We start from the raw sequence: 13534 nt of genomic DNA, 5'->3' as shown, positions 1-13534 counted from the left end.
CCACATTTCTACCATGAGACTCATGTCTCCTGGTCATATCCCCAGATCGCAGGTTAACAATATTTTCAGCTTTAACTAAAAATTTTCCCTCATTTGAAAACTTTTTTAGCCTTGGTTAGAGCATTTCATTTACCTGAAATGATTTAATGAATGATGTTTTGTTGTTTCTCTATCAAGCACCTGGTAGACTCCCAATCATGTATCTAAATCCATATCCTATAACGTCACCTCCAAATTTTACCATTTCATTCTTTATTTCTCCCATACTCATATTTTAGACATTTTCACTTTATTTTACCTTCATTACAAAAACCAGTTGGTTTCTTTCAGGGTGTGCTTTTCATGCCAATAAAAATGTTTTTATTACTATAAATGGTACTACGTATACTATAAAGCTGCAGAGAATGGACCCTACTCATGGGCTTACTCCTGTACCCCAACCTCAGGATGAAGAGGATCAAATTTAATAAAACTCTGACTTACTGTACCTCACGAACATTTGGGTATCTCAAGAATGATAAAAGTTGCAAATGTAAAAATTTTAGACTGCTGAGTATCATTTATCATTTATAGACATAGATATACATGAAGATATCAAGATATAGCCATACTCTCGCATTTTTGTTGCTTCTCTACAAAAGTGGGATATGCATAGAATAATGGCATCCCTTTTAAATGCATTAAAATATCTATTTGTATTTTTTAAGCACTGTCTCTAAAGTGGGAATAAAGAAAAATATAAGAAAAAAGTTTCTGTTAAAATACAACTGTGGGCTTTTCAACATGTTTCTGTAGACAGTTCAGGCTTCTTTTGACATCATTTTTTAATAAACAGCAATACAATCCCAGATCACTTGAGCAAATGAATGCATTTGTAACATTCATTTGGCACCACATTCTCTTGATGATTATGGCATTTGATATGTTCTTTTTTGCCCTCTTTGTCAGCCTGGTTCTTCATGTCAATCTATAGTCTTTTATGTGGTTAACTTGACAGATGCAGGAAATTGCTGCCAAGCTTTGAAATGGATTTTTTCAGCAGTGGCATCTGGGTATCAGATGGTCCTCTTGGCTGGCCTCTTGTCTTGCTGCATGTTGGTTTTAGTGGGGTCTGGTGTAGCATCACCTGTTGCTATGCTCCCCTGTCCTCCCATATGTCCATTTTCCATGATTCATGGATGAATGTGAGAATAAAAGCTCTGGTTCTGTCTTTATTTGAAAAAAAATTGTGCAGAAATATGTTAGAAGGTGCACAGTTCTCTCTCTGACAAAGGGATACTTCCCTTTGGCTGGCATGCGTATCAGCTACTAATTTGGTTACAAAGCCCAAGTTTTTAAAGACATTTTAAATGAAAGGCAAGAAGAAGAAGGCTGATTAATTAGTGGAAATGTCAAAACTGCTTTATTTTCTTTGATTCACATTAAATCAAGATGTTCCCATTGTTGTACAACATAATCAGGGGGAAATGGGTTTTTTGTTTGTTTGTTTGTTTGTTTGTTTTTTAATGTTTATTATATATTTGTGCTTTCCACAGCTATCTTTCAAATTTCAGAAAGGAAATTATTCCCTCTGGAAGCATTATTTTGCCTACTTCCTGCAGTTCAGGATCCCACTCTTTACAGTTGAATCATATTTTAACACTAAATGAGAGTCACAGGAATTCACTAACACCTCATTATTAAGCTATAGTGAACATGAAATCTGGGTAAATCCAGGTTGTGCTAAAAGCATGAAATCAACTCTCAAGTTCCTCCACCCTCCTCTGATGCTCATTTCATGGCTACCATCACCTCTTGTATCTTCCATTCTGTCCTAGCAATACCACAGCTTTGCAAAGCAACTCCAGGGGACACCATTCACAGTACACTCCCTCAGAGGCAGGTTCATGAGTTGTTGGGTCCTTCATTGCTTTATATCTTACTCACTCCAGAATTCCTAGGGTAAAACACTCCTCTGACTCCTTAAGACTGATCCTAAAACAGGACCAAAATTTGAATTCTATTCTGTGGAACTTCATCTTCTAGGACATTTTGGAACAGGGCAAAGGGAGCATGTTATAGTCCTGGCGAAGGCTCCTATGTCACTTTAGTTTTGCTGACTCTTCTCATTCCACAGTTCTTAGCAACAATATACTTTCCTGAGTTACTTGGAAAGAAAAGTTACACAGTCATACATCAGGGAAAATGTGTTTAGGCACATTGGTGACCCAAGGAAGGGTGCCACTGACTTGGTGACAACGCAAGAAGAAGAGGTCCTTATGCAGTCTCTCCCATTTTCTCCTATCATCTGCATTTTTAGAATTTGGCAGGCAGGGATAAACAGAATGAAATACAATTGAATCTAAGAATCACTTTCTTAATAATAAACCAGTTCACAAAATGAAACAGCAGACAAAGAAAATACTACTTTGACGATTAGGCAACAAATACTCAATGTGTTTCAGACTCCAGCCTATGAGCTTTCACAGTAACTACACACTATTTTAGTTTAATAAAACTGCCTCTAAAAAAGACAAAAGTCTTCTCTTAGAAGAATTGGTATTTTCTGCTAATGATAACCATAATAAATTTAACTGCTATACTTATTTTTAAATTACACTTAGTAAATTTGATGCTAAAACATGTTTCAATGATGCATATTTCTTTTTAAAAAAAAATCAATCTGAACATTGCCTGTTGTGTGCCAGTGACTGTGCTAAGAGCTGTGAGAAATCCTGGAATATTACATGTTAAGTTATCTTGCCTTAAGAAACAAAATATCTTATTGAGAAGATGTGAAACAAAATGAATATAAAAGAAAAGCATATTGTTCAATTGCTGGGATTATAATATACTTAACATTTATTGGGTGCTTACTGAGCACCAGGCATTGTTCTAAATGATTTGCAAAATTAAATAATTTAACCCCCACAACAGTCCAATGAGTTGAATCCTCATTTTTTTTTCAGATGGGGAAAAGAGGTAGAAGAGAGTAAGTAACCTTGCCAAAGGTCTTTGGTTGAGCCAGTGTTTGATCCCATGCAGTCCGGCTCCAGAACCTATACTTTTTATTATTTACTTTAATAGCCTGCTTCTCATGAAGTAGTCAAAGCTAAAAATAAGAAGCTTTATACTTTTAATTTCCATGGGGATTAGAGGAAGAGAGTAACTCTGCTCTTCCCCATCTTCAATTATCTTTCCTCAGAGAGGCCTTCCTTAATCAGCCTCTACTGGCCTCCTTTGCACCCCTTTTCCCTCATTTACATTTCCTACTGATCCTAAGAAGCTTGATAAATTTGCATCACCTGGAGGTGAGCAATAGTGCAGCAGGATTACAAAAGAGATAAAAAACACAAAGCATTCATTAAAAGAGAAACCAATTTTTTCTAGGGCTGAAACTGAAGCAAGTGAAAAGTTAGCACTACATTGAGATATAAATGAGTATATATAAGGGAATTAATGGTCCATGCTATTATGCTTCCCACTAAACGTCACCTATTGAGACAGAAGGGGGAAATGGAAACTGAAAATTTGAGAAGAGTTTATTTTCAGGGGATCTGGTAAGGACATCTTAGGCATTGTCAGGATTGTGATTTCTCTTCACAATAAATTCATGCTTAGCTCTGCTGTCCATTCTTTTCCTTTCTTTTTTTTAGTTTTCTCAGCCTAATGCCTGGTGTATGATCGATGCTGAATATTTTTGCATGAATTAATGAATGAGTGGATATATTAATGAATTGTGAATGAACCTGTTCATTTAAGGCAATTATGGCAAGTGACTGTCTGAATATGTGTCGTTACATATCCAATGATGATAAAATGAAAATGAATGTAGCATAAACTCAGAAATGCATTAAACCTATAAAAGTCTATATAGAGTCACTATAATGATAACTAAAATAGGAACGTCTGCCTGTGCAACTTTTCTTTAAGTGCTTTATATCTAAAGAGACTATTACCTTTTTATCTTTGATTTATGTTGCATTGTAGATCCAGTTGTTTAAGACTTAAGGTACTATCTCTTCTATTCTTACTGCTCCGTGATGGGGGTGTCATTTGATTCTATGCTAAATTCAGGTCCTATGAGAATCCTGTTTTCTTTTCTTTTTCTTTTTTTAACAGAAAGGATGTGGATACCACCTGGATCTGTTAATGGTGGCTGTTATGCTTGGTGTATGCTCCATCATGGGCCTGCCATGGTTTGTGGCTGCCACTGTCCTCTCTATCACACATGTCAACAGTCTAAAACTGGAATCAGAGTGTTCAGCACCAGGAGAACAACCCAAATTTCTTGGCATTCGGGAGCAAAGGGTTACTGGACTTATGATTTTTGTTCTTATGGGTTCATCGGTCTTTATGACCAGTATTCTTAAGGTAATGAACTTTCTCTTTATAAATTTGAAAGAAGGTGGAATATATTTGTTATTGTTTAAGGACTTCGTTTGACTCTAACCTATGAATTTGCAAATATTATGTAGCACTTGATGAAAGTGATAGTTTTTTTAAAAACCGTGTTTATATCATTCTTTTTAAACTAAAGGAGGAAATTATGTCCTATATTTTAGAATCCTTAAATATATAAACATTGAGTTTGGCAAATCGAAATATAGATGTGCAAACTTTTATAGTTTTTAAGTGGCAAGCAAGTGAGGGGGAAATAGTCACTCATTATTTCTGACTGACTTGTGACCTAAGTTGACTGCAAACATAAAAAATAATGTTTCCGTTTTCTTTTCATCAATGCATATATGTATTTGCAATTAATATAACAGTGTAAGATTGGAGTGCCAAGAGGAGCACAGTGATGCCCACAGTCACATATGCAGTTTACCTGGATACTATCATTGCACATACTTATTCTTCACACTTAAAATAATCAAAATGATTTTGAGGATCTTTAGAGTATAAGTATCTTGTCATGTAATTTTGGCACATATTTTCAAGGTGCATTAATTACATTTAAAAGTATAACTCATTTAAGTTGTCTATAATTTGAAAATCCAATTAAATTATTTAATCGTAAGTACATTTACAAGAGGTAATTTCTATATTATATAAGTCATTATCTTATGGAGAGGACAATGCTGAGCTATTCCAATTAAAAGGAAAAAATTTAACAATACACATGTTTACAAATGTTTGGGTGGGAGTTACTTTCATGCTTCAACTTTATTCCAAATATTTTACTATAGTGAAACAAATTCATGTTGTCTCTAAAGTGGCATAATAGTTAATATTTATTGCTTACTGTGTATGAGATGGTGTTTTATAGGTTTTGACCTATTTAATATTCACAACAACTCTAATATTATCATCCCACTTCAGAGTTTTGGAAACTTAGGCACAGTAAGCTTGAATAATTCACCTAAGGTTCTACAACTAAAAATGATAGAGCTGGGACTTGAACCCATTTCTCCTGACTCCGACATTTATTGCTTCTAAAATATATTATTTTCATTTCTGTTTTTGTTGTGGTAAGTATAAAATAACATGACAATTTTATATTTGAAAATAATGTGTGCCTTTTCCTAATTGCTCTTTTACAGTTTATTCCCATGCCAGTGCTATATGGAGTGTTTCTTTATATGGGTGCTTCATCTCTAAAGGGAATTCAGGTAAATTACTTACAGTAATATAGGCACACCTTTGATGACTTATTTTGGGGGTCTGTTGATGCCAAATCATGTGACACCTAAGAAAATGGCATCATCTGAGGAGCAGCTTTCAGACTTTCAGAATTTCTCCAGACCGGTCAGATTTAACAACATTAAAAAAATTTGAAGCAGGGTTCTCTCTGACGTAAAATGACCACAGTCTTGAGGTACTTTTGTTTACCATAAATATATTAAAACTACATATGGTTTGGCTTTTTACAGCCCTTTCAGAAAACATTTCAAACATCTATAATCTTTGACACTATAATCATGTTTACAGACATTGATCCATCAGACTAGACAAAGCTTTATGGACAAAAGTGCTCATTTTAATATATACCATCAAACTATTGGAAACAACACAATTATCCAATAGCAATAAAATCATCAAGTAATCTTTGGTGTGTTCTTTTAAAATTGATAATTATGAAATCTGTAAAAGTTTTATTTCATAATACAAAGTGAAAAAGTAGGAAAACAAGTTGTACCTACCATAGGCTTATAAAACTGTGGTTATGGGATAAATTAGAAGAGAGGGTAGAGAATTGAAAACAATTTGCCAAGACAGTAAGATTCTGGGTGATTCTTTTTCTTTATGTTCATTTTTCTATTACTATAATTGTATGTATAGAATAATTTTAAAAAATTAAACTAAAAGTAAAGGTATAGGATCTAGCAGTTTCAAAGTATAAGAGAAACCTTATGCATTAAGTAAGTGGAGATTAAATAGAGATGTTATATTAGTTTTGTATTGTTGCAGAACAAATTACTCCAAAACTTAAATTTCCCTTAACTCCAAAACTTGGCTTAAAATAACAAAAATTTGCTATCTCACAGTTTTTGTGGGTTGTGATTTTGGAAATGACTCTTGAGCCAGGTGGCTCTGGCTCAAGACATGTCATGTGGTTGCTGTCAGCTGGAGTCAGAGGTTGCAGTCATCTGAGGACTTGAACAGCGCTGGAGAATCTATTTCAAAGAGAGCTTGCTCACAAGCACATGGCTATGGGCAGAAGGCCTTGGTTCCTCTCTGGCTAGTGGTGGTGGTCTCAATTTTTGCTGTGTAGGCCTCTCCATAGCATATTTAGGTGTCCTTATGTAGGGCATGGAAGCTAACGTCCCCCAGTGTGTGCAATCCAGAGAGAGAGAGGGAGGATGAAGTCGCAGAGCTTTTTGACTTAGTCTACAAAGTCATTTCGACCTTTTTCTCTTTGTTGGAAGTGTATCACTAAGTTCAGCTTACACTCAAAGGCAGGAAATTAGACTCCATCTCTTGAAGAGAAGAGTATCAAAGAATTTGTGGACACATTTTAAATCTTTATAGAGGCTGTTGGCAAATTTTTCCTGCTTTTTTCTTTTACAATTCTGTAGTAAGTTTAATTGTGTGCCCCTCAACCTCCTACCCAGCCCCCAGAAAAATTAATGTCCACTCAGAACCTCAGAATGCAATCTTATTTGAAATAAATTCTTTGTAATGAATTAAGGGTCTTGAGATGAGATCATCTGGATTTAGGGTACACCCTAAATCCAATCATTGGTGTCCTTTTAAGAAGAGGAGAGACACAGGAAAGACGGAAAATGGAGGCAGAGACTGGATTGATTTATGCTGCTATATGCCAAGGAATGCCAGAAGCCATCAGGGCTTTCTGGAGGGAGAGTGGCCCTAGTAACTTGATTTCTGACTTTTGACCCCCACCACTGGGAGAGAGTAAATTTTTGTCGTTTTAAGTGACAACGTTTGGGTAATCTGTTATGGGAGGCTTGGGAAACTCGTACAGATTTCTACTTAAATTTGCCTTTGGATTATCTTGTTTTACAGATTAATACTTAATTTTCTTGTAAAAGAGACAAATTTTGAGGCTTAATTATTATAGAGTATGATTTATTTTTTGTTGACTAAAGAAAATGATAATTTACTGTGATTTCTATGCCACAGCTAAACTTTATTGCTGTTCAACACCTATAAGGGAAAAGTCACCTGCTTGAGGGACAGGCAGCTGCGGATAGCTTTACCTGATAAACCGCTCATCAGCTTCTAACTTTGGGAGAAGATAAAGAGCTCAGGCCTTAGGACAGTGCTAGATGTCAGGATTGAGACAAAACTTCAAGAGGTGGCATTTTAAGATCACTGAGCACCCAAAGTAATTAGTATGACCATTCATCCTGACACTGGGTAAAATTAATTTGGGAGAGGTAGATGGATGAGAGGTATTATATGTTTAATTTTTACTCAGATTTAATGTACTCAAATTAAATTTCATGTAGAAAAAGTTCATTTTGATGCAATTCGTTTGGTAAGGCAGATAGGGAAGAGTGCCGAAGAGATTTTGTTTATTTGTTTTGCTGTGTGTTTTTTTTGCCGTTGGCAAAAGTTCCACGAGTACTAATTTCATCTCTAAGTGAAAAGTATTTATTATTAGGCCCCAGGCTCACATAAATACAGCACCAGAAGTTTAAGAAACAAAGTAAAATCATTTTGATAGGTTTCAACAGATTTTTTCCCCCTAATTCCACTCACATGATTTTATACCCATGAGGTTTAGCATTAAACAAAAATGTCAAGTTTTGAAATTATTTGGGGTGTGAATCTTTGAAATGAAAATTGAGGAAAACATTATTAAAGGCCCATGAGATAAGTATAATGAGTTTTAAATAACAATAATGAAACAGCAAGCAGGGTTATCCATTAAGAAGCAGGACCTCACACTGAGAAACAGGTTTAGTGAAAATTAAAGCAAGTCCTAAACTCAGGAGTTGAAATTCCTATTTGGAGTTATGACTAACTGGGTAAGGATGTGGGATATTGATATTAGGACAAGATAAAAGCCAAGTACAAAACTCAGAATACATTTCTCATGTTTACTATTACTTGAGTAGTAATTATTAACTCTTACTGAACATCAACAGTTCAATGTTAATTTGTTGTCTTACACATTGGAAGAATCTATGTTACCTGGTTATTTACCATATTAAGAAACTTATTATCTAGGCCTCCCACTGTGGAATATGGCAGAAAAAAGAGATCACAATGTTCTCATGAATTCTGTTTCCATATTCAGATATATAACCACATCTATATTCATTCCAACACTTTAGGAATCCAAAGTAAAGCAAATGTGCCATTTAAACAATAACAATTGAAGCACCCACACGCTGAAGTACACTTATGCAATAACAGCTCCACAAATGGAGAAATGGTGGCTGAGAAAAGCCACTTCTATAGCAACTAAAATATGCAGTTGTAAGCCAGGGGATTTTACTTTATTTCTTCCATATTTCCAGCTCCACCATACACCGTTTTATTTGTTTGTTTAATGACTTCTACTTTTAAGAGATATATAGAAGATAGAAATGAGAACACCCAAGGGCATATATGTGGACAGTATGGAGAGGAATGAACCAAGGATTAATTCAGCACTTATTCCTCTGCATAGAAAGTTTTCAATAAATGAATTTGGAAGGTATGAAAGAATACAAATAGGGAAGCGGACATGGCTCAACTGATGGAGTGTCCATCTACCATAAGGAGGGTCCAGGGTTCAATCCCCAGGGCCTCCAGACCCGTGTGGTAAGCTGGCCCGTGCGCAGTGCTGCTATGTGTAAAAAGTGCTGTGCCATGCAGGGGCACCCCTGCACCCCTGCTCCACACACAAGGAGTGCACCCCACAAGGAAAGCCACCCCGCGTGAAAGAAGCGCAGCCCACCCAGGAGTGGCACTGCACGCATGGAGAGCTGACGCAGCAAGATGATGCAACAACAAGAAAAAGAGACCCAGTTTCCCAGTTCCGCTGCTGAATAATGCAAGCAGATGCAGAAGAACACACAGCAAATGGACACAGAAGACAATGGGGCGGGGGGCGGGGGGGTGGGGAGGGAAATAAAATAAATCTTAAAAAAAAGAAAAAGTATGAATAATGAACAAATGAGTCAATGAACTAGCATATGTATGATTCTAGTTTGATTGACAGTGAAAAAGTGTCATACCAGGACCTAAGACCAAGAATGCAGAAGGATTGATGGGTTTATGGGGTTAAGTTGAGTTTGAGTTTGAAGTTCCTACTAGAGATATAAGCAGGCTTTGGTAAAACAGGATGTTTTGACCCCAACATTTTTACTGTGGATATTTGTTTCTCTATTTTAGGGTACATTATTTGGAATCTTTCATGAGAATTGAACAATTTTCTCATAGATTAGTTAGGAAATAAAATCTAATATAAGTCTTTTTAAAATGTATAATTGATATTACTCTAGAAATTTCATAAAATAGAATAGTTATTGAAACCGTCACTTTTTAAATAATCACTTCTTGTTGGAAACACTGAAAACAGCAAAATTTGGCCTGAGAAAAATTATAAATGATCCACGTAAAATAAAATTAACATGAAGTGCAATTTGTCAAGTAAATTATGGTAGAAGAATTTAATCTTCTTGTGAAAATTTAGTCTATAAAATTTGAATTGAGAAAATTTGATTTGATGGATAAAAATGACCTTAAAGTCAAAGCTATAACAATAATATTATATAGTCCAAAATAATTAAATTATTTTTATGGTAAAGTTTAATCAGAAATAACATAGATCCAAATAAAAATAATTTAAGAAAATACAATTGAAAAATATATGTAAGTGGTTGACACTGCAGTATAGGACATTGATCAAGAAATTAAATTGATTCAAGTTTGTTCTGGAAAATACTTTCTTAGTAAAAATTAATTTAGGTTTAATGCTTATGGCTAAGATGTTTGTGTTTGTAAAGACAGCATCCAAAACTTGTTGGGAATCAAAGTGGCAAGGTCAAAACAAGCAGTAGAGTCAATATAAGAAGTTCAGACATTCTACTCAGCAGCTAAGTCTAGAACTCAGAAGAGAGAGATGAGAAGCTGATTGTGAAAATGGAAGTCATGGTTGTGGATGAGCTATTTTGGGAGGAAGAGGACCGAGAATGGGAGTCCAGGAAGCCCCTTTACTTAAGTGGCAGATAAAGGCAGAGATGATGATGTGACAGTGAAAAAGAGGATGATGTTCATGTTTTGTCCCTCAGGGTTTCTCTTTCTCAGGTAGCAACATTTAGCATTGGATTTAATAGTTTTTAAACTTTTCTAGATTGTCACCTCTTTTCTGCATTCAGAAAATGTGTGATATTACTAAAATGAAATTACAGTATTTCAGAGTATGAGCATAACAGTCCCTGAATTGTTGTCTGAAACCCAAGTATGATCAGGATATGTCACATGAACCTAAGATTTTGTACCACAATAAACATCTACTTGTCCTACTTTCATTGTTGTATTACTCTTAGAATCAATTCAGCCTATTTATCTTTCAGTTGTTTGATAGAATAAGGCTCTTCTGGATGCCTGCAAAACATCAACCAGATTTTATATATCTAAGACATGTACCACTGCGAAAAGTCCATCTCTTCACAGTTATTCAGATGAGTTGCCTTGGTCTTTTGTGGATAATAAAAGTTTCAAGAGCCGCTATTGTCTTTCCCATGATGGTATGACACTTCTAAGTCAACTCTTTTTCTCTTTCTCTGATTTTCTGCTCTCTTTGTAAACTGTTAACTGAAATTGGAACAATAGAGTCATTTTGAGCAATTATTAGAAACTCTGGTATAAACTTTAGCAACTAAAACAAGTGTTTAAAATACAGTTTTAGGTTATTTATGAATTTCAGTGATTTATATTAGTTTGTCTATTATTTTGAATATTGGTGGTAGTTTGAATTAACTGAAGTTGGATGGAAAAAATGTAAGCTTTCAAAATTTAACATTAAAGATACACTAGCAAATCTGAAAAGTTAGAGAGGTTTAAAAATTAATATTTCAGACAGGTTTCAAATACTGCAAAAATTATACATAATTTTAAAAGCAATAAAGAAGTAAAAATATTACTAGCATAGATAAGAATGATCTGTTCATTTAAAATAATGGAAAATATTAACTGCATGAATTTAAGGAAACATTCAAAAACGTTTTATATATATTTATAAGCCTTCTTTAAATGACTCCTTTCATGGGTAAAATCATAGCCATTATTCTGGGGATGTGATGAGAAAAGAAAATGAAGGGCAGAAAAATCCAAATAATATGTTTTATTCACATATATCTTCTATATTTGCTTTAATATCAGCCCTAATCTAAATGAACTTGTCTCTACCCAACTCCCCCCCACAGTCAAAAAAAAAAAAAAACCCTACATCTCTTCTTTCTGTTTTTTTCTCTGTTTTAAACTAGTTTGCTATTTGTTTTAGGTGTTAGCTCTGGTATTTGTAAGAAAGTTGATGGACCTGTTATTTACCAAAAGGGAACTCAGCTGGTTGGATGACTTAATGCCTGAGAGTAAGAAAAAGAAACTAGAAGATGCTGAAAAAGAAGTAAGTCAGAAAAATCAATATCTTATTTTAAAAATAAATAAATAAAGATAGGCACTTGCACAGTAAGACCTCTTTGCAAAACTAAATCACTGTGCTTTATCTTTAGATAGTTAGCAATTGCTAACAACTATAGGTGGACTAGTTTGGGAATTTAATATTTAAAATCATAAAGGTGGAACTTTTTCACCGAGAGCAAACAGAGATCTTTCACGAGGAAATCATACACCAATGAACAAAGTGTTTGCTTATTTTATTTGAATTATTTCTTCATGCCCTGTGGATGGCAGAAACTTAACTCATATTTAACTATTTCCAATTCTGGCCATGTAATGATTACTTTTTGGTTGAATATGTGAGAAGAAAAAAGGAAACATTATTACTGTTTGTATTTTTCTAGGGAACAAAAGTTTTAATGAAAAGATTCTAATGCAAAATTATTCTTGAAATAGATGAAATAATTAAGAGGAAGAAATGTTGACCCGATTTGCTTTCAAAGTGATTTATGATTGAGTAAATGTTGGTAAGAAACTTTGGGGATTTAATTACCTTTCACAAATTACTCATCTGCCCTGATTCATATGTTAAAACCATTTGCTTTACGTTTTTTAAGTTCAAATGTATGTCTGGGTCTATTGTTAAAGCTAGTAATAAAAAATATATAAATAAATAAAATTAAGTATATAAGAACTACAAAGTCTATGAACAAAAAAAAAAAAAAAAAAAATCAACCACCACACCAGGGAGCCAAGAGTGCCTACAGCTGCAAGTAGGAGAATTGCATCCATCATCCATGTGGAATCTAAGCCCCCTCTTGATGCGAAGTGGGGCTGGACTTAACCATCCCAGGGTCCACGGGATGGAGGAATAGAGTATAGACTAGAGTGGACTTACTGGTGTTCTGCTGGGAAACTATTGTGTCAGTAAGGGAAGAAATTATAATATTGATGTGGAGAAAGTGGCCATGGTAGCTGCTGATGGTAGGGAGAGGGAAGAAGAGATATGATGTGGGCACATTTTCAGGATTTGGGGCTGTCCTGGGTGGTGCTGCAGGGACAGATGCTGGACACTGTGTGTCCTGCCGTGGCCCACTGGGTGGAATGGGGGAGAGTGTAGACTACAATGTAGACCACTGTCCATGTGGTTCAGCAGTGCTCCAAATTGTATTCACCAGGTGCAGTGAACGTGCCATGATGATGAAAGAGGTTTTCGATGTGGGAGGAATCGGGTAGAGGGGATGGGGTGTATATGGTGACCTCATATTTTTTTAATGTAACATTTAAAAGAAAATAAAGAAGAAAAAAAGAAAAAGGAAAAAAAGACCAGTGCAACATTTAGCAGAATGATTTATCCCATAGATTGAAGAAAATAGAAACACAATTTCTAGGTGAATGAAATATTTGGGTAGAATTAAGTACTTTCCATTTTTCCTTCTTCTATAAAGTGGCCAGTAAATGTACAGTGTCCTACCAAAAGAATATTTTCTCAAACCCTGGACCTACTCCTCTCCCTTTGGGATATTTTTGTAAG

At 35.0% G+C, this 13534-nt stretch overlaps 1 protein-coding gene across 15 annotated transcripts in view; it reads left to right on the top strand.

The window, feature by feature from the left end:
• The window catches only part of SLC4A10 (solute carrier family 4 member 10), a 389606-nt gene that overhangs the window by 358650 nt on the left and 17422 nt on the right, over positions 1-13534 (top strand). For all 15 annotated transcript variants that reach the window (XM_058300758.2, XM_012527510.3, XM_058300760.2 and 12 more), the window contains 4 exons: positions 4102-4353; positions 5526-5594; positions 10956-11129; positions 11885-12007. In XM_058300758.2, coding sequence (XP_058156741.1) covers positions 4102-4353; positions 5526-5594; positions 10956-11129; positions 11885-12007 — 618 coding nt within the window. The remainder of the gene's footprint in view (positions 1-4101; positions 4354-5525; positions 5595-10955; positions 11130-11884; positions 12008-13534) is intronic.

This window comes from Dasypus novemcinctus, chromosome 7 (assembly GCF_030445035.2).
Source record: "Dasypus novemcinctus isolate mDasNov1 chromosome 7, mDasNov1.1.hap2, whole genome shotgun sequence".
NCBI classification, from domain to species: domain Eukaryota; kingdom Metazoa; phylum Chordata; class Mammalia; order Cingulata; family Dasypodidae; genus Dasypus; species Dasypus novemcinctus.
Note: the sequence above shows the minus strand (reverse complement) of the source record. Positions and strands in the feature narration are given on the sequence as shown.